General features: G+C 39.7%; 1 protein-coding gene across 1 annotated transcript in view; it reads right to left on the bottom strand.

Moving 5' to 3' along the window:
* The window catches only part of LOC124607325 (cholinesterase-like), a 93,684-nt gene that overhangs the window by 23,653 nt on the left and 49,092 nt on the right, over positions 1 to 20,939 (bottom strand). The window contains exons 5-7 of the mRNA XM_047139626.1: positions 16,823 to 17,022; positions 4,959 to 5,109; positions 2,367 to 2,548 (exon numbers count right to left, since the gene is read on the bottom strand). Coding sequence (XP_046995582.1) covers positions 2,367 to 2,548; positions 4,959 to 5,109; positions 16,823 to 17,022 — 533 coding nt within the window. The remainder of the gene's footprint in view (positions 1 to 2,366; positions 2,549 to 4,958; positions 5,110 to 16,822; positions 17,023 to 20,939) is intronic.

Consider the following 20,939-nt stretch of genomic DNA (forward strand, 5'->3'; position numbering starts at 1 on the left):
GGAAGCAGCGTACTTCTCCACGTGTGCCACCATCACCTGCAGGTAGAGACCCAACCCCTCAGCGACCGATTTTTCGGCAGGGCCGCCCACCCACTCCCATCACACCCCTCCCGCCCCCTCCACTCCCGCAGTACAAGGGATTAAGGGGCGCCTGACACCTACTTAAGGCAGCCACCAACCCATCTTCTTCTGCAGTGTTCATGGTCACACTATAAAGGTCATCAAACCCACAACTTCACTTTAAGCCCTCAGAGAGGCTTTTAGTCGACCTTAACAGTTATCCACCTGTATGAAAGGTCTTACAAGGCTCTTTCCATGAAAGCTGAGACACCATTTGGTCATCCTACACATATAGATGCTATGTGTTTGCAGTGAACATTAGCTCTTCAATAGTGAATCATGCTGTTCAGAGACAGGGAGAGTACTGCTACTAATGACGTCATCTTTCTTCATTGTGTGTATGTGGAAGAATTAACACTTTATTTCATTTACCGCAACCTCAAATCATGGTTTTTGAGTCATAAACGCTTTTATAACTGCTCACAAGAGTTCACCGTTAGAAACCCCACGTGCAAGCATTAATTGTTCGACTGTTTATCTCAGTGGGTAAACCATGTGTTTTGCTTTTCGATAATTAATATGATTGTTCCAGTGACACGTGTTTCCGTTATAGACTGATCATTCCTCCACTCGTTAATATGTCTATGAGTGTGGTGTGATACTCATATTGTCATCCTTGATTGGGCCAAGCCTATTAACTATCGCTCAGTAAGAGGTTTCCATTGTGTGACATTATCATTTCCTTTAAGTAATTTGCATGATTATATTGTGTGCTAGGTCACCGGAGATCAGACTATAGCATCATAGGGGTATGCAGAACAGCATAACCGCACCTCAGAATTTGTCCGTATAACAGAAGACATCGACAGCTGTAGCTGACGATTTTTATTCAGAAACGAAGCAGTGGTTCCCATAACAAAAGTAGGCAAACATGAATCCATTCATTGCAAACACTCATTCCATGTTACACATTCTTCACACTCAAACATCGTTACCGTCGTCACTAGGTTTGTTTCATATTGCAAGTCACACAAATAAATAAAATTGTGAAACGCGACGATACCCAAAAGTAATTTAAAGCAAGTCAACGCACATAGAATTTGTTATGTATCTCGAACGACAGATGAAATTTTTTTTCTAAAACATAAATTGTTGAAGTGATACCTAGGATTCCCAAAAGAAGTACTACTGGTCGCCTGCTGTTACTACTCTATATAAATGATTTAGGAGGTTATTTAAGCAGCATTCTTAGACTGTGTGCAGATTATGTTGTTTACCCTCTAGTAAAGTCATCAGAAAATCAAAAGGAATTGCAAAATGATTTTGACTGATATCTGTATGATGCAAGAGAAGGCCGTTGAGCCTAAATATTAAACGTGTGAAGTCCTCCATATGACTACTAAAAATTCTGTTAAATTTCGCTTGAACGATAAATCACACAAATATAAAGTTTGTCGATTCAAATAAATACCCAGGGATTACAGTTACGAACAACTTAAATATGAACAATCACATAGAAAACTTAGAAGCCAAGACTACTATTTATTTCCCACGTGCTATTCGAGACTGGATCGGTCGGAAAAAGATCTGAATGTGGTTCTATGCACCCTCTGCTAAGCCCGTAAGTGTTAAGTTCTGAGTAATCATGCAGCTGTTGATATAGTGCCCACTGCTGGCTCTCTGTTTGCCACTCTACTTTATCCCCTATGAGACAAACCTCAGAGTTAATTGTTTTTACATGTTTAGCATTCAGAAGCGTAAACTGTTGTTCATGGGCATCAGCAGTGAGGCGTCCACATAAGCCAATACTTTTTGTAGAATCAGTGTACCCGTTCATAATCTAATTTTGTCCTGGGTTGTGGAAACAGTATGACATACATAAAGCTGACCGTCGTTCACTGACTTTCTGAGCCACTTTTAATATATTTAAATGCAGGCGACTTGCTCTCCTTCATTTCAGTTTCTGTGGAGGTTTAACGTACCGTCCAGGATAAAGTAATTAGAGAAGGAGCGGTAGATCGCAGGAGGAGAAAGGATGGAGACGAAATTATACCGTACCTTCTGAAAGAAATTACCGTGGCGTTCCTCTCTTGATTTCAGGAAATCACAGAAAACCTATGTCTGGAGACCAGACGGGAATATGAACAGGCGTCATTCAGAATAAGGGTCCAAATTCTTACTACTTAACCGCCGTATCTCACTCCTTAATAAGTGTAATACCTAAGTGTTATTAGTCGCAAACAGTACACAATATTCATCGTAATCTGTATGCAGTGAAATGTTTAATGACCAGTGCATTTACTTACGTGGACCAAAGGCTCAGGATTATCTAGGCTGATGGTTTCGTTGCCAAAATAGAAATTCTTAAGTTTAAGTGCTGCTTGCGTCTGCTCATCCGTCGTCTGTAGATGGATGCATGGTCCCACCACTGCTTCAAAATTTTCGTTGAGGTTGCTAACCTTGACTGAGTCATTCAGAATATTGGCCCCTAGATAACATAACATTTTGTTAACGACTCAGTGAAAAATTTCAACATTCAACAGCATTCATAAGCCAGTTATCTCTTACCTTACGTGTTACACTACACACATTTACTTTTTTGATCATCTATCATTCATGACAGAATGGTTAACAGTTACTGTTTTACAAGACTTCTTCAATCAGCAATGGTTGTGGTGTACAATGACTTTCTAACCGGCCGACCAGAGTGGCCGAGCGGTTTTAGACGCTTCAGTCTGGAACCGTAAGGGCGCTACGGTCGCAGGTTCGAATCCTGCCTCGGGCATGGATGTGTGTGATGTCCTTAGGTTAGTTAGCGTTAAGTAGTTATAAGTTCTGGGGGACTGATGACCTCAGATATTAAGTCCCATAGTGCTCAGAGCCATTTAAACCATTTTGAACTTTCTAACTCATTTGAATAATTCTTAGGAATAAATGTGTCAATAACCATAAAACGTATCTCACGGCTCAAATTAACAGACGACTTTCACTAATTCCAAACACTATTTGAAAGTCGTAAATGTGCATTGCGTAATTTGTGCCATGCTTTGAAGCGATCATTAACTTAACGTGATCATTTTCAACGCCTTCACTGTGACTCATAATTTAATTTAATGTAGTGGGCTGGTTTAAAACTCTACATTCAGTATGTACAATCTCGATAATAGCAATAAATATGTGAAACTCATTAGATTTTCATTTGTATCTCCACGACACGATATACAACGATAAGTTTGAAACACGTAAGCACATTACATAAAAATGTAACTTGCAGCTAACGCATTCAAGCTGGTATTTTTAAATAAATCAAAGTCTACACATGGAGATGCTTACAGCCGATTGTGATCTTCATAAAGAGTAAGTTTTATAACGGAGTAGTGACTGGCACATTACTCCGTCTTGATATCTCTACATTACACTTTTAAAACGTATGTGCTAATGATTTACACTATGACTGTTGCGATCTCCACAAAACATTCAGCACTTATCTACGCTCCACAACCTATGTAAAATCACATTTACGGACTTGGGTTTAATTGAACGACATAAATGCTTCTCATTTGCATCCATAAGCATTAGTTATTTGCATCGAATTTCAGTTTGTTGTCCAATGAATGCGGATCAGCAACATCTACCATGCTGGCTGTGCGGAAGTAATCGCTCATAAAATGTATGACAGACAAGAGCTCGCTAAAGTAACAGGGGTACACATCTAATCTTTGGTGTATACATAGTTAAAAAAATAAAATAAATCATCATTATCTTAAGAGCCTTAAATTACTTTTAAAACTCAAAAACAACTTTTCATGCTATAAGGTAACGCTTTTGGCTGGTATTTTATTCAGTAGGGTTTGGAAAATTCGATGGCAATTATTGTGTATAGTAATTCAGTATTTGCAGATTTTTCTCCTCACACAAAAAATGGTAATGAAAGACAGAGTGTTTCAACCTTTAGGCTATGTGGAAGTTAAGGGAGTGGAAATTGAAACCCGGTTTTTCTTTTTATTTTCATTTAAACTCAACCACTTCTTCGCGTCTTTGAGAAAAACGATAATAGTGCAACATATCTATGATTTGAAGAACTATTAAAGCGATTATGATGTAATAGGGTATGTATGAGCTCAAGTGTATAAATTTTCCAATCAGAGACATAATAATTTGCACCAATTTAGCTGTGTGTAATCGTAGTAAGCATTAATTACTAGAATCCTACACCTATGATGATGCCAAAATAGCTATTTAATCTTTGATGAGTGTTGATGATGACGTCAGACATTACTGTAAGCCTAATAAACTTCGGTTTGTAAGTGGGAAGACTAAAAATTTAAATAATTGCTAACACGTTATGAGTTTGGACTGACTTACGACGATGGTTTAGAAGATTGTTTGCACAATAATTCTTTATGGTGTACGGTGTTGGTCATTAAAAGTGAACCCATTAAGAAAATAGCCTTCGAGGGTGGGATGCACCACAAAGCACTTAAAAACACGGTGAACAGTGAGAGTTACAAATTAGGACTCTAGAACCATCCTATACAATTAAGAAGAGGAAAGACGTGTATTTTGGACATATCAAGCGTAGCGAAAGAAACCACTCTTGTAGCTAATAACTGTAGGCGGAAGAGAAATTTGAAGAAACACGACGCCTTGCCTCAAACGAATTAGGCAGTGGGCGGAATTACACGATATTCAGTCACTGATGCATCCAAGAAGTCCTGGAAATGTGATGCCACACATTCCTTAGAGAACACGTATTGTAAAAAGGAAATCAATTGAATAACTGTCAACCAGAGTGCAGCGGAGGACTATTTTTAATGTGGGATTTTCAACTCCTAACATCACACCATTTTTCACCCTTCATATGTTGGACACGTGGCACGCTCGTTCCGTACACTTACCAGTTTCAGCAGACGTAACCCCAATCATGATGGGCACTTTGTTGAAAGTGCCTGCATTCAGTGTTCGAATTGGTGACTCTGTGATGAAAGCACCTTCGATGTCCGGTTCGATAGTGGGTGCCCAAACGCCGTAACCCATGTACAGTTTTTGCTGAAAAAGAAATGTAAATACTGCATTAAATTTACAGTTATGATGTATGGATTAATAAGCGTGTAAGGAGTTTTGGTTAACTCCTTGTATCCAATATATTTCCACCAACAATTAGTCGTTCCGCTGTAAGCTTGATATATGTACACCACACTTACACGGTCACATTGAGAGTTTAATTTGAAACGCAACGGATATCTGGTCCATTTATAGTGTCTCTCAACAAGTGTGGTTTAATGTTATTCATTATAGCTCTGGTTGACCTGGAGCAAAGTGATTGTAACTATAGGGTGTAAACTTTTTGCATCATGGAACCGCACAGGAAGGAACTCCCCAGTGAGGCACGTGAAATAGATTTTGTCTGTGACCAATTCATGAAAGATCCAGCTACTTGGTTGATGTCCCTTTGGGTAAGATAATATCCACAACAAATAAAATGATAAAATTAGACTGGAATACCAACGTCACATAGATTAAATGTCGAGATTTCGTTTTAAGAAGCTATATGAAAAGTGACGATGGCATAGTAGCTTTGGTAGGGATGGCCATGGCGGACTCATAGGTAGAAGCAGTTTGTTCATGTGTGAATCACTTTTACGACGATAGTGAACAGCTCTTGGTGCAAAAATTTAAGAAAACACACAAAAAATTATTCATTTATACTTGCTTTTACATATTTATAAGTCTACTTTGAAATGTATGGAGCTAGTAGTAGGCTGTGGCTTGTAATAGGAACTATCTTATTTGATTTAGGGAAATCACAGAGAATCGTAACCATGATAGCCAGATGAAGACTGGAGCCTGCATCCTCCTGAATACTGTGTCAGGCTGATTAAAACAACGCAGCTTAGTTCGTTTCATCTCTAACGCACAAAACTGCTTTGCAAAGAAGCTATTTAATATTGTAAAAAGCCACTACATCACTTTAAATTCATTTCTCATTACCAGTCACTACACACACTACACATTCTATCCGATAACATCAGGATCATACTAACGGTGTAGGTTGTGCTTATAGTATACCTCAACTTCCCTTCCCATGCCTGAAAAATTGTGCCTGCACCTCTCCATAATGGGCGAGATGTTGACTTCAGTAAGAGGATAACGTGTTAGTTACATACACTGCAAAATTTTGGGAGTAAAATACTCCTAAAAAGAAACATTATAACACGGAAATATTGTCTCCAATGACAGACATACTTTATTATTATTATTATTATTATTACTATTATTATTATTATTATCAACGTTTTTGCAATTTACTTGTGTTACATTTTTTACCAGATCATCAGTGTCTGTTATCTAAGTAATCTTTCACTGTATGAAACATATTAATTAACAGCTACTGTTTAGCGGCATTTTATAAATAAACTTTTTTATTAATGTCTTCAATCTCCTTGGGTCAGTTATTATACAGGATAATACAGAAAACGGGAACATTTCCACAATCCAATAAAGCTAGAAGTGATGAAAGAAAGAAATTGCATTCAAGGTAATTGAAACCTTACCTTTTTGTCATTTCCGAAACACTGTTAGCATTTATCATTTCTTTTAAATATTACGTCCTTTAGATGGCGTCCTCCTGTACGAATACATCCATGAAATCTGCTGCTCATTGACCGCTGCGATATCTCAGCTGGGATACTGTCAGTTGCGTCCAGTATTCTCTGTTTTAACTCATCTAGGATTCTTGATCGATTCGTGTAGACTTTGCTCTTGAGGAAGCCCCACAAGAAAAAAATCAGAAGCGGATAAATCTGGCGATCTGGGGGCCAAGGAATGTTACCGAATCGTGAGATCACACGGTTGCCAAACAATTCTCTCACATACGGCACTGATTGCCATTCAGTGTGTGATGCCGCTCCGTCCAGCTGAAACCAGGCTTCTTGAACGTTTGGAAAGTTTTTCAATCGAGATGTAACGAAAGTTCGTAACATCTCCACGTAACGATCGGCATTGACAGTTATTGTGTCTCCTGTTCATTTGCGCAAAAATATGGTCCGATAATCCCATGTGATGAAACACCACACCATACTGTCACTTTACTAGCATGTAAAGAACGCTCACTAAACGTCTTTAAGATTCGTGTTTAACCACCTAACGGTAGTTCTGTTCATTCACATAACCTGTGAGATGAAAATGTGCCTCATCTAACATCCACAACTTGTCTAGAAATTCTTCCTTATTGTTTATTTTTGTTATCATTTGTTGACAGAATCCTAATCGTAACCGGTAATCGGATGAAATTTTAAATCAAGATGACGAATTCTGGGAACACTCTCCCGGGTCATTCTAACCACTGCTGCTTGCCTGCGAATTGAACGCCGTGGGCTCTGTAAGACAGACTCACGTACAACATCAATGTTCGCTGGAGAACGCACACTTCTTCTTGAGGGCAGATCCATTCTCTCCAAAGTTCATTTTATCGCGTACTTTGACAGAACGGCATAATGACATCCTAAATTATAAAAACGTCGAAACTCCCTCTCCCCCGCTACCAAACTATCATTGTTTTCATAAAACATTCTTACGGCTAGCGCACGCTGTTGTCTGTTCCTCTGACCCATGATTACTGTAATGACGGACTGTTTACTCGCTAACTGTCACGAACCTGCAGTGCTGCCACCTGCCCATGGCTGCCACTATTCATTTCAAACATTCCCGTTATTCTGTGTCACCCTGTATAATTTTATCGCCAGGTGCAAAATGCTGTTTTGAGTTATACGTTTATTCTTCCTTTTCAGATGTGTCTTACGTCATTATCTTCATTTTACACATGTACTGAGCTTTTTGTGCAGTACTTACCAAGGTTACTTTTATGTGTTTACAGGACTTCTAAATGTAGTTTCATGACTTAACAGAAATATCCAAAATTCTGAACAGATCTATACAATGTCAGTTTACTATTTTTGGTTATTATTCTCAAAGTCACTTTTTGTGTTTTGATAACCTGTGTTCATATTTTATACAATTTTTCCCTAGAAAGGAATTCCATGGCTAAGAATTTAGTATACACATGTATAGTAACTAGAATGCTTTGGCTGTTACACACTAATGACACTAATGAAGCACTCTACGACCACAAAATGTTGACGACATTTTGTCTGTAAATATCTTTCAGTTGTGCATAGTTTTTGTTTTCTTATTCAAATGTAAACTAACATTTGTTTATCATTTCCAGTGAATGTCCCATGATGGGCACTTTCGTAAAAATAATCGATGCTTACAATGCTAATATGGAAACAAAGTAATCACTGGGATACAGTAGGGCAAAGAGAATTGTAAAGGACAGTGTTGACACATATTCATAACAGTAATTTTGAATCTTGGTGTGCTGTGTGCTCTGGACACAGGGAAGGAATTCTGCTGGTTGGTGCATTAGCATAATTTTTGAGCTTCGGAGTGGGTTCATATACAACAGATTATGCTTGCTTGCATTTGTGATGCATGAGTTAAAAGTATGTGAGTTTCTAACAGGCCTCAGATTCGTGGGCTGCAGTGGGCAGAGAAGGAAACTGTGACAACATTTTATACCGAAAAATATTAATACGTTGTCACAAACTTTAGACACTGAGCAGCTCTGCACCTTTTTTGCTCTGGATCAACAATTCCACAAGTTTACAGCATTTGCCTGTAAAATTGGCATGGTGCCCAATAATTTAAATTGTAGATCCCAGTGGCTCTTCTGAAAGCAGTAGTTTTCCAGTAACATAATGTTCTGCACCAGCATAGATTTTGTGTGGCAGACTACATTGTTGTCTTATAACACTACTACTTGGGATAGGTTCCTGATTCCAAAATTTATAATGGTATGACAGAATATCTAAAGTATATAACAAGATTAAATAAAATTATATCAAATATGTTTCCTCTGAAAAACTCATCAACTTACTCCCAGTTTGCATAGTAACAGGCCATTGGATTGTGTTCTTTTGTTTGGAAGTATTCTTAAATTCATTTTGTATGCTGGCACTAAGTAAATTATACACTGAAGAAAATTTGCTTTTCTTTCTATATTATTGTGTGCTGATACCTCAGTGTGCTGTATTTCAGCACTGTTTACACAGATCTCTCATAGTGATTTTCAGTGGTTGGAAATTCTAATTTTCTAAGTTACTTAGTATGACTAAAAATAAAATTTTTAAAGGTAAGTGTGAGCATGCTGCAACGCCTATGTGTTATCTTGTACAAAGTCATTTCAGTGTTGCAACAAACACAGTCCGCTTTATTGTATTAGAAATTTTATACAGACCAATGTGGGCATACTAAATTCATTAATCAAAGGGAATAATTGCCTCAGAAAGAATGAATTACGTAATTGAGTATATATGCAATTGTAGTGTGTGTGCATCATTGCAGCTATCAATTAATTGATTTTGTACAGAAGTGTGTTGAATTGGACTCGTGATTTTGTTATTTCAAAATTAACCAAGTTTATCTAAAGCAACTAGAATATTCAGTCAGCATCTACATTTATTTGTATGAAACATTATCTTCAATTCTTTCATTCATTAATAATTCCATATCAAAAATACTGTCATTGTTCAATCTGCTGTCATTGGAATTCTTGACAATGAGTTGTATTTGCTTCTCAGTTTCAGTATTGTAGTACTGAGAATTGATAATCTTGTTTCTGAACTCTTTACACATGGGATCACAATCAGGTGGTTTAACTGACTGTGTTGTTGGGATGCTACATGTTCACACCACTTGAACTGAGAAAGTTCATTCTTATAAATTTTGTGTTTTTTTCACACAATCTGTAGGGGTATCCTCTACATTTAATTTAATATTATCGTTATATAATGAAATTCATTCTGTTTCCTTTGTTTATGTTCAATATAACTTTATTAAATACTGATCAATGGTAATCTTTCTTGAGGGATTTCATTTGCTTTTCCTGGAAGTAACTTTATTGCTTTTTCAGTGATTATAATGTTGATGCTGCCAGCAAAGACTAAAATTGTCAGGAAGTGTTGATCTTAACATGCTAACATGAGATACTCGTTTCTCAACGTATTCTGGCTTTGATAAGAGTTTCATTCAGAGGTTACTCTTTCCTGTTTTGCATTATCTCTGCTTATTGTACCCAACCTTCTAAGCATGATTTGAACCAGTTATTAGTTATCCTCTTTATCCTAATAATTCTGCCTTATTATGTAGAATTGTGTGTTTAACAACGTCAAAAGCCTCAGAAAGATCTAAGAACACTTCTGTTAAGCAGTCATCCTTCTCAAGAGTATCGTGTATCAACTTTGTGAATTCTTCTATGGCTGCTTTTGTACTCCTACACTTTGGAATCTGAACTGTGATTCATTTAGAAGGTGGTAGTTATTCAAGCAGTTTAATACTCTTCCTTACTTATTAAAAAAGGAAATGAATTTATTGTATTAGTCCATGATTACTGTGAATATTTTGTGAATAAAACAACCTAGATAACCTATTAATGTTTCCTTATTTATTACAAAGTTTTTAGTAGTGCCCTAAGGAGACACAAAAAACCTCAGAACCTATAAAGAAGGTTCTGTGTAAGTACTAAAATCTATACTTAATCGACCTGATCTCCAATTCACAAAATAATCTATCTTTGTCAGTAAGTGATTCAATTATTTTCGAGAATGACTACAGAAGGGAAATGGACCAGTATTTTTCTACATCTTCTGCTTTTTCTTTCCTTTATGTATATATGTATATATATATATGATGAACAATTCTGCCTTAGAGGACTGGGGTCATGTTGAGTCCAGTATTCAACGCAAAAAATGAATATATTATTAGTCTGCTTTTAGTATAAAACTGAACAAAACATCATTCAATACAATCGATTCAGATAGAGAAATTCATACATTTTATATGTAATAGTTTTGAAAAATTGGAGACATATCTTTTCAATGAGCTTAAGGGGTCATATTCACCCCAGTTGTATGACTGCAAAAATCTTGAATAAATTATAATGTGTTTTAAATACAAAAATGATAAAAGCATTATTGGATACTGTTGACTAAAGGGGAAAAGTTATATATCTTCAAAAGAATAGCTTGAAATACAAGAGAAATATACACTACCAATATTCTTACGAGGTCATATTGACTTCAGTGGTACTAGGAGTATACTGTTTCTTAACTTTTTGTACTTTGTATGTGTTGCTTCAGTGCACATATGTATACTTTGTCTATATGCTGTGTAGTTGGTAATAACATAATGTGTGTAATTATTTACAGGTATGCTATTTGTTATTGGAAATTTTTGTTTTAATTTCATTACAGTACCTGAAAAATGACCATTCACATAATTTGCTGACTGGCATGGATCATTTATTACTTGTTCCCATTCCCTTGTTAGTATGTTCTTATGCCTACTCCCTGTTACATGTTTAATGATGTCCCACACTGCTTTGCTTTATTGTCTGTGATGTGCATTATTCTAACACTGCATTACTTTTTTGTAGCGGTCAGCACCTTACTACAAATCTCTTTTCAAAAATCAACTTAAATAATGTTGACAAAATATAGATTTTTGCATTTGAACTAAATTTTCTGCACACATCATTCTAAGCATAGTTTGCTACTTCTCTTGATAAATGTTACGTTTTGTCTTACAGTAAAAGATATCTTGGTGCTCTGCAATTTCAGTATTTTACCATATCTTACTATTTCTGTTATTATTTGTGAGAAACGGAGGAAAAGTGCAGCTACAGCACACGTATCACTGTCCATACCCGTGGCCATGTGGTCTGTTACAGACTCTGTTGTTGTGGCTACTGCTGTTAGATTATTAACCAAAAGAACATGCCAAAACTAAGAAGGCTGCTTAGAGGGTACTAGTTTCGTTTATGATGTCTATTTTACTATCCCCCATACAAAATTTCGTTAACTTTTGTGCTTGAGACGTTATCTTGAACTTCCGTTAAGTTATCGAAAAAAGGTATCCACAGTATAGCTGGATCACTGATACCATGATTAATTTTTTATTGACGTCGAGCCTTCTTAATTCGGTATCTGACATTTCAAAGTGTTCATCCCCACTATAGGTGCCACAGCCATTCCTCTGATATGAAACCTCTTGGAAGATTAAAACTGTGTGCCGGACCGAGGCTCCAACTCAGGACTTTTGCATTTCACGGGCAAGTGCTCCACCATATGAGCTACCCAAGCACGACTCACGCCCCGTCCTCACAACTTTACTTCTGCCAGGACGTCATCTCCTACTTTACAAACTTTACACAAGCTCTCCAGCGAACCTTGCAGAACTAGCACTCCTGAAAGAAAGGAGACGAGGTGCTGGCAGAAGTTGCCTTCAAACAAGTCTCTGACGAGTATCTGGTTGCAGGCATATGTGACACTCATCGGTGAAGAGAACGTAATGCCAATCCTGAGCGGTCCATCCGTCATGTTGTTGGGCCCATCTGTACCGCGCTGCATGGCGTCGTGGTTGCAAATATGGACCTCGCCATGGACATCGGGAGTGAAGTTGCGCATAATGCAGCCTATTGCGCACAGTTGTAACACAACGTCCTATGGCTGCACGAAAAGCATTATTCAACATGGTGGCGTTGCTGTCAGGGTTCCTCTGAGCCGTAATTCATAGGTAGCGGACATCCACTGCATTAGTAGCCCTTGGGCGGCCTGAGCGTCGCATGTCATCGACAGTTCCTATCTCTCTGTATCTCCTCCATGTCGGAACAACATCCCTTTGGTTCATTACGAGACGCCTGGATACTTCCCTTGTTAGTCAATGAGGTCACCTCCACGTACGCACTTCTCAGAAATTGTCGTCTTCTTCTCTTCTACTGTGTTATTTGCTTAGACTAAAGAAAGAGGCTTAAAGCTTTTTAGGCCAGAGATCATCCACCTTGCGTAAAGTGACGACATTTATTCGGCCTGGTGATCTTCAAACAGAAAGGAATTTCTCTTCACAAAGCAGGCTAGATGTTACTCAAGCATGCCAAAATATTTGTCTGTCACTGATTGTCCTCCACATAGCATTCCCAGTCGGTGACTTTTCGGTGCAAAACTAAGTTCCTTAGGAGTTGGTTTTCCCCCAAAATATTCCTGGTAGTAGAGACTGCGACAACCAGCGAGAGCTGGTGTTTGTCACACCACATTATACACACATAAAAAAAGTTTTGCATCACCCCAGTTCCCATAACGAATGAAGACAGACGTTGACTGTGCACATTATATCACAGACACAGTTCCTCTGACTGTTCAGAGATGTCATTAAACCCACCCAAAGATGTAAACAACCATGCACGAGCAGCGCGTATTAGACGGAGGGGTCCGACAGCCGATCAGCTCCAGTCATTCCACGAGCAAGGAGGTACACGGCTCTTGTTGTCTGTAGTTCAACCATGCCTAGATGGTCAATACCGCGGTTTGATAGAGTCCACGTTGTTACTTTGTGCCAGGAAGGGCTCTCAACAAGGGAAGTGTCCAGGCTTCTCTGAGTGAACCAAAGCGATGTTGTTCGGACATGGAGGAGATACAAAGAGACAGGAACTGTCGATGGCGTGCCTCTCTCAGGCCGCCCAAAGGCTACTACTGCATTGGATGACCGCTACCTACGGATTATGGCTCGGAGGAAACCTGACAGCAACGCCACCATGTTGAATAATGCTTTTCTTGCAGCCACAGGACATCGTGTTAAGACTCAAACTGTGCGCAATAGGCTGCATGATGCGCAACTTCACTCCCGACATCCATGGCGGGATCCTTTTTGCGACCACGTCATGCAGCGCCATACAGATAGGCCCAACAACATGCCGAATGGACAGCTCAGGATTCTCATCACGTTCGCTTCACCGATGAGTGTCACATATGCCTTCAATCAGACAATCGTCGGAGACGTGTTTGAAGGCAACTCGGTCAGGCTGAACGCCTTAGACACACCGTCCATGCGAGTGCAACAGGATGGATGTCCCCTGCTCTTTTGGGGTGGCATTATGTGGGGCCTACGTACGCCGTTGGTGGTCATTGGAAGTCACCGTAATGGCTGTACGATATGTGAATTCCATCCTCTGACCAATGGTGCAACCATATCGGCAGCATTCGCCTTCGTGGACGACATTTCGCGCCCTCATCGTGCATATCTTGTGAATGACTTCCTTCAGGATAACGACAACGCTCGATTATAGTGGCCAGCATGTTCTCCACACATGAACCCAATGTAACATGCCTGCGACAGATTAAAATGGGCTGTTTATGGACCAAGTGACCCACCAACCACTCTGAGGGATCTACGCCGAATCGCCATTGAGGAGTGGCACAATATGGACCAACTACCTCATTAAACTTGTGGATAGTATGCCACGACGAATACAGGCACTCATCAATGCAAAAGGACGTGCTACTGGGTATTAGAGGTACCGGTGTGTACAGCAGTCTGGACCACCACCTCTGAAGGTCTCGCTTTATGGTGGTACAACATGCAACGTGTGGTTTTCATGAGCAATAAAAAAGGCGGAATGATGTTTGTGTTGATCTCTATTCCAATTTTGTGTACAGGTTCCGGAACTCTCGGAACCGAGATGATGCATACCCTTTTTTGATGTGTATATAACAGAAATTGAATATAGGACGATAGTGTTATCAAAAATAGAGCATTGCTCCAGCGTTTGGAGTGATGAAGTGAGCATGGAAGCAGATATCGAATTCAGCGATGCGCCGTAGAGTCACTATGGCTCACATGAAAATATAAGAGATGCTCTTGGAACGTAAATGGGAAGCTTTCGTAGCCAAAACTGGTATGAAGTACCCTGCAAAGTGCGCTACTCGGTGGTTACGGAATATTTAAGCAGATGTTGATTTGGATGTACGACGGATATTCGGAAAGTAAGGAATCATCGGTCGCGAAATGGAAACCACAGTGAAAATCCGATGAAGTTTAGCACATGTGTGTTGGGCAGTGTCTTTAGTATACCCCTCGATCACGTTACGCCGTTATTCTTACTTCTGAGCACACAGGGAGCACATAAAGATACCTAGAACAATAGTGCCTCCCGCCAAGTACGAGGGCCTGGTGAGAAATTTCGCCTGAAGCTATACAGCCAACATTACATAACTGTCGTGCGGTTTCTTCTTCGAGACAATTGTCACCCGCATTCTGCAGGGGCAATGAAGATAGTCCTGCATCGTTTTCAATTGGAAATATTTGATTACCCATAATACGGCCCGTAATTGTCTCCCTCTGAGTTTCATCTCTGCTCACATGAACCACTGGCTATGAAGACAACATTTTGGCACAGACAACGAGCTGTAGGCCAGTGTAGAGAATTGGCGGAAAGCACTGGCGGCTGCCTTCTATAACGAGGGTATTGCAAAGTTGGTACAACGCTACGACAAAGGTCTAAGTCGGATCGGCGACTATGGAGATAATTAGCTGGGAGTTGTAGCTAACTGTTGTGAATAAAACAGTTTTGATATTCACTGTTGTTTCCATTTCGCGACCTACCGCTCCTTACTTTCCGAGTAGCCCTCGAAGATATAGGTGGTCCCGTCGTTCTTCACTTCTGTACTATTCAGATCTTGTCGGAAAATCAACACTTATCGGATCTGTCGATAACATTATGTGTTCCAATATGTATAGAGAAACGTGTCCTCTGAAGATTTCATTCGCTGGAGAAAAATAGATCCAACACATGTTGATTAGAAGCGGCACAAAACATCACCGAGAACCGAAAGTAACACAATGACAGTACGTGATTTCTTCGATCCTTATGTCATGATATTGTTTCTGCTAATTTCTCCGGGTAAGTGAAACATCACTTCATCGCTAATATTGATTTATTACCGACACGTGAACACTATTCTGTAACTGTAATAAATTATAAGGTAACACCTATTTCCTTGATGCGCCATGGGTTTTGTACCAGGTTCTGTTTGGTTGTTATTGGTTCCAGGATTAATAAAGTTTGATGTACACTTTTTATGAGGTTTCCTCACTTCTAATCAGTGTTCCTGCGCGTCGTTTTACTTGATGACTCATGTATACTCCGTCACCGGAGTGTTTGTAACCACTTGCGGATTTTCTGTGGCCATGAAGTTTACGGCTTTCAAATTAGGTGCTAAATGCCTGGGAAACGCTTATGACGAGAATGAATTACTAGAGCTTTTTTATGTTTGGAACCGAAATGAACGTTTCGACGCCTGATCTAGGGTTACTCTTCGGATGCTGCTGATGGTGGTGTTGCTGTTCCTCGCTGTCTACATTACAAAGTACTGATGGTATCCCAGAAACACGGAGCCTGCATTACGACACTTCTCGTGTGTCTCTTAACACCATCTCTACGCTACATGACATCAGTTTTCCACTGTAATATATGGCACACATGGTGAATGGTATAAATAATGTGGCGTCGAGTATCTAAACCCTGAATTTACGGATTCATTTTAATGTGCCTTAGGTATTCTATGTCCCTTCAGAATCACATGCCACACTGCATCTCTGCTTTTCAGAGTCACACAGAATAAAAAAGATGTTAGTTTAGACTGTACCACAAAATAAATGTAGACAATGCCGTAAAATATATTGTCCTGCTGTAATATTATTTGTCAGTGATCTTGTTTATGTGTTTGTATCGAGAACAATTTACATAATGCTCCTTGAAAATTGCTTTTAATTTTCCGGAACGAACATTGTACGTAGCAGGCTGTGCTCAGGTGACGATAAGTGTTCCACATTGCGGAGTCCTCTGACATAAGGTAAGAGCAGGACTCACCTCATCCGTCATTAAGAGCGACTTATCCACTAGGAGGTCAGTGGTGTTGACAGAGCGTAAGAACTGCACCAGCTGCTGCGAGTTTTCCGCTTCGTAGCCGAGGACAGAACCCAGTCTGAAGGCGTGGTACCCAGGATCTTGCACCACGGACATGCCACCAACGAAGGTGCCGCTCTGGTCTATCAGCTGCGAGAAGAAACCTGCAGCAGGCATAAAAACACACACATCAATAGTTCAATACAAGCACAGGTGAATACGGTAGTCAGCACTTGGCAGCCAAGTTGGATTATTATCTCCATTACTAAATTCGTTTCTACCATATTTTCTTTCCCTTACAAGCTCTTTCAGTTATCAGTTTAAAATTTTTATGACCTTACATTAAACATGATAAAAACATTATTTTTTTCATTTAGTTTGCGATAAAGCACTGACAAAAGTGAAAAGAAATGAAATGTTCTCATTGGCTCAGGCAAAGGTGAAACAGTTGAAGACTCCAGTTCACAGGTATAATTACGAAAAATGAAATTGCTTACAAAAGCTCGTTCGATCCGTCCAAGAATGTTACCCAAGTGTATGGGACGCATAACAAAAAGGACTAACAGGGGTGGTTTAGTGGGAGATAACCTCTGCCATGCATTCGTAGTGGCTTCCAAAACACGGATGTAGATCTTGAGAGAAATTTGTCAGATCCCTCTCATATATTTCTCTTGACTGTCATTTGTTGCGCCGCTCTCGTTTGCGAAGGTGGTACAGCTTCTCGGAAGGAATTGTGCAGTTGTATTCCTTAGGTTTTCACGATCAATAAATAATGATATGGGCCTGCACTCCTCACTCCCTCCCAAGCCAGCTAATATGGCAAATCTGTCCGACGCCGGTTGAGTGCAGTTTGAATGAGAAATCCTTTTGTAGTGATCAAAAGTCGTTTAAGATTAATTTCTGCCAGTTATTTCAATGTAAACATATCAGCTAGAGCAGAAGTGATTGCAATGAGTGTAGCAGTAGCTACTTTTACTCTCGAATATTGTGTAGTTAGGAAACCGCAGCTTATATTATTCTTTATTACTGCAAAGAAGTTTCCAAATGTTCTCCAAATCAATCGTAAAACATTCTTCAAACTTTTTTTTTAAATGAATGATATGTCTTCAAGGCTGCATTAGCTATATTCAGAGTCCTTTATCAGGAAACATCACCCTAATAACGGAACCCGTACACAACTAATGCGGCCTTAGAGATGTTTCATTCACATTCAAACAAAAGTTTTTTTGCTCGTTTTCGAGAATTGTTGGAAATTTCTCTACAGTAACAGCACAACCTTTGATTACAATTTGTATGTAACTACATACTCCTCCTAACATTGAAAGGCATAACCAAGTCAGATTTTAATATCGTCTAATAGGGTTGTCATTTGAGCCGCCTGCCTCGTGGAAGACCAGCCTGTTTGCTTCTCATAGACTGAAGATGGTTCAAATGGCTCTGAGCACTATGGGACTTAACATCTCAGGTCATCAATCCCCTAGAACTTAGAACTACTTAAAACTAACTAACCTAAGGACATCACACACATCCATGCCCGAGGCAGGATTCGAACCTGCGACCGCAGCGGTCGCGCGGTTCCAGACTGAAGCGCCTAGAACCGCTAGGCCACCGCGGCCGCCGATTTTTCTCAGTGACATAACACAACAGTAGGGGATTCGAGTGGAAAATTTCCTCTTCTCTGATAGGTCGACAAATAACCATGAGTCTTGGTTGTCAGACGCTGGTTTTCGCTGGCCGTCTTCGGTGGGATGCCACATTCATTCACAAAGCCCTTCTATAATTCATGGTCCGATTCTGGAGAAGTAAGGAATGGGGTCCCGATCGTGAACCACACTGAATGGGGTTGTGATTATGGCGCTGTGAAGACGGATAATTGTTTCCGCTTCTGTGTTTAAATTTAACTGAGAGTGACATTTTGTGAAATTTAGAAATGTCGCGATAACTTAAGGCTTTTATTAAAGCCTTTTATTGTATTGCAATGTATTGAACTGGGGAACTAGAAACGATGGAGAGGCAACGTCCCCACCGTAGCCCTCAGTGGTACACAACCCCACAACAGACTACAGCAGTCTACTCACCACACCGCCACGCCACACGGAACCCAGGGTTATTGTGCGGTTCGGCCCCCAGTGGACACCCCGGGAACGTCTCACACTATACGAGTGTAACCCCCGAGTTTGCGCGGTGGAGTAATTATGGTGTACGCGTACGTGGAGACAGTGTTTGGTAATCAGTCGCCGACATAGTGCAAATGAGGCGGAGTAATGGGAAACAATCCGCATTTACCAAGGCAGATGGAAAACCACCTTAAAAACCATCCACAGACTGGCCGGTACACGGGACCTCGACACTAATCCGCCGGGCACCGGGACGCCTTCCCGCCCGGGAAGCAGTGCGTCAGGCCGCGCGGCTCATTGGGCGGGCTCTTAAAGCCTTAGTTATGATTGTAATTTATGTAGTTTCAATTATTTCCCGAATAGCGCGTAGATTCCTATTGCAGTGAATCTTGTGTTACCATGTCCAGCTAGTTGCACGTATTCGTTCCTGCGCATGTTCCTTGTACCATGGGTGAAGAAGTTATTTCTGCCACGTCGTTTGAAGTTGATTTTGCCCTGATCTCTTGAGGTAACACCACTTTTACGTGTACTGTATTTCCCAGTACCTTGCGAGCCAATCGTGTGTTTGACGTGTAACAAACAGTTTAATCCATCATGCACATTTTGCTCGTTTTGAACGCAGATTTCTGCTATGTTACTTTTTCCTCCTACGAGTAAATTCTTACGAAGTTAATGAGCAGTAATTTAATTACTTCTGCTATAATTTCGGTAGCTAGTTAGCCTCTGTTAATATTTGACTATGGGTTAACCTGGACAATCAACCATAATTATATATGGGGCACTTTATTTTCGACAAGTCCAGTACATTAATTCAAGTTTCCCTTGTGTACCCATACAGTGGACACATTTCATTTAGCTCATCCCACGAGGATAGATATAATCTCATCCATTAACAGGTACGTTTCAGTGTTGGCTGCTTTCAATTAATCGATGAAGGAATTGCAAGAGTTACATTTGGGAAGTAAAATTAGAGACTATTATCAAATATAGGAACTGGATAACCGTTTCTAATGTACTGTATGACGCAGAAGACTTTCCAAAAGTCAGATGTTTGTATGCAGTTCTGTGTTAGGAAGCCTTGCTTACAGAATGACAAAGCCAGTTGCGATAAACACAATTTTTGTTCATTACCTGCGTATGTTCATGTTTCCCTGGAAAAATAAGGTCTACAAACAAGTACTCTGTGACTGAGTGACCGGATAATTAATTAAATTAACGAATGATTGCTCACTTTTAGCGCACATGATCAGAAATTCAAAACATAAGGCTCGTGTACACTTCACGTCATTTTTATGTGATATTATTTCCTTTTGTGTTTTATTGTAACTTACTCTTTCACGTTGATTCTGGCTGACTATTGATGATATATACACAACAGCAGCTCAAATAATATCCACCATCTCAAATAGTGAGAAAAGTATATAACTGACTGCCAAAGAGAAGCAGTGTCCGAGCTGAGGCATTTCCATTATTCCCTATGAGCCACGGAAGGGTTTACCCCTAGAAGATAGTTGTTGTCGCATACCGACATATGAGTTGACTACTGTTTGAGTGAGAGATGACCCTTGTGTTGCAGAATGAAGCTGCACATCTACGTCGGGAACAGGCTCATCTTACCGATGTCGCCTGATGTACAGACTACTGGACTTTATCGTGAGTATTTATGGGACTCTGCGTAATAAACGAACTGATAAAATAACGTTTGTGATCGTACAAGTTCCAGTTCTTATGTGAGAACCTACACTGTCACGTAATTATGGAACAGTAATTGATTTCATGTCGACAGTAGGAGGAGGAATACCACACACAGCGAGGAACGTCGTAAGTATAGCTGCAAGAATCCAAAAATACAACGACGGAAAAAGAAACACAACACCCAAACAGATAAAAAAATTAATCAAGAAAAGCGAAATTTTGGGAATACGTTTGTCTAGGTAACATATTTAAATGATTAACATTGGCAA

This window comes from Schistocerca americana, chromosome 3 (genome assembly GCF_021461395.2).
Source record: "Schistocerca americana isolate TAMUIC-IGC-003095 chromosome 3, iqSchAmer2.1, whole genome shotgun sequence".
NCBI lineage: Eukaryota > Metazoa > Arthropoda > Insecta > Orthoptera > Acrididae > Schistocerca > Schistocerca americana.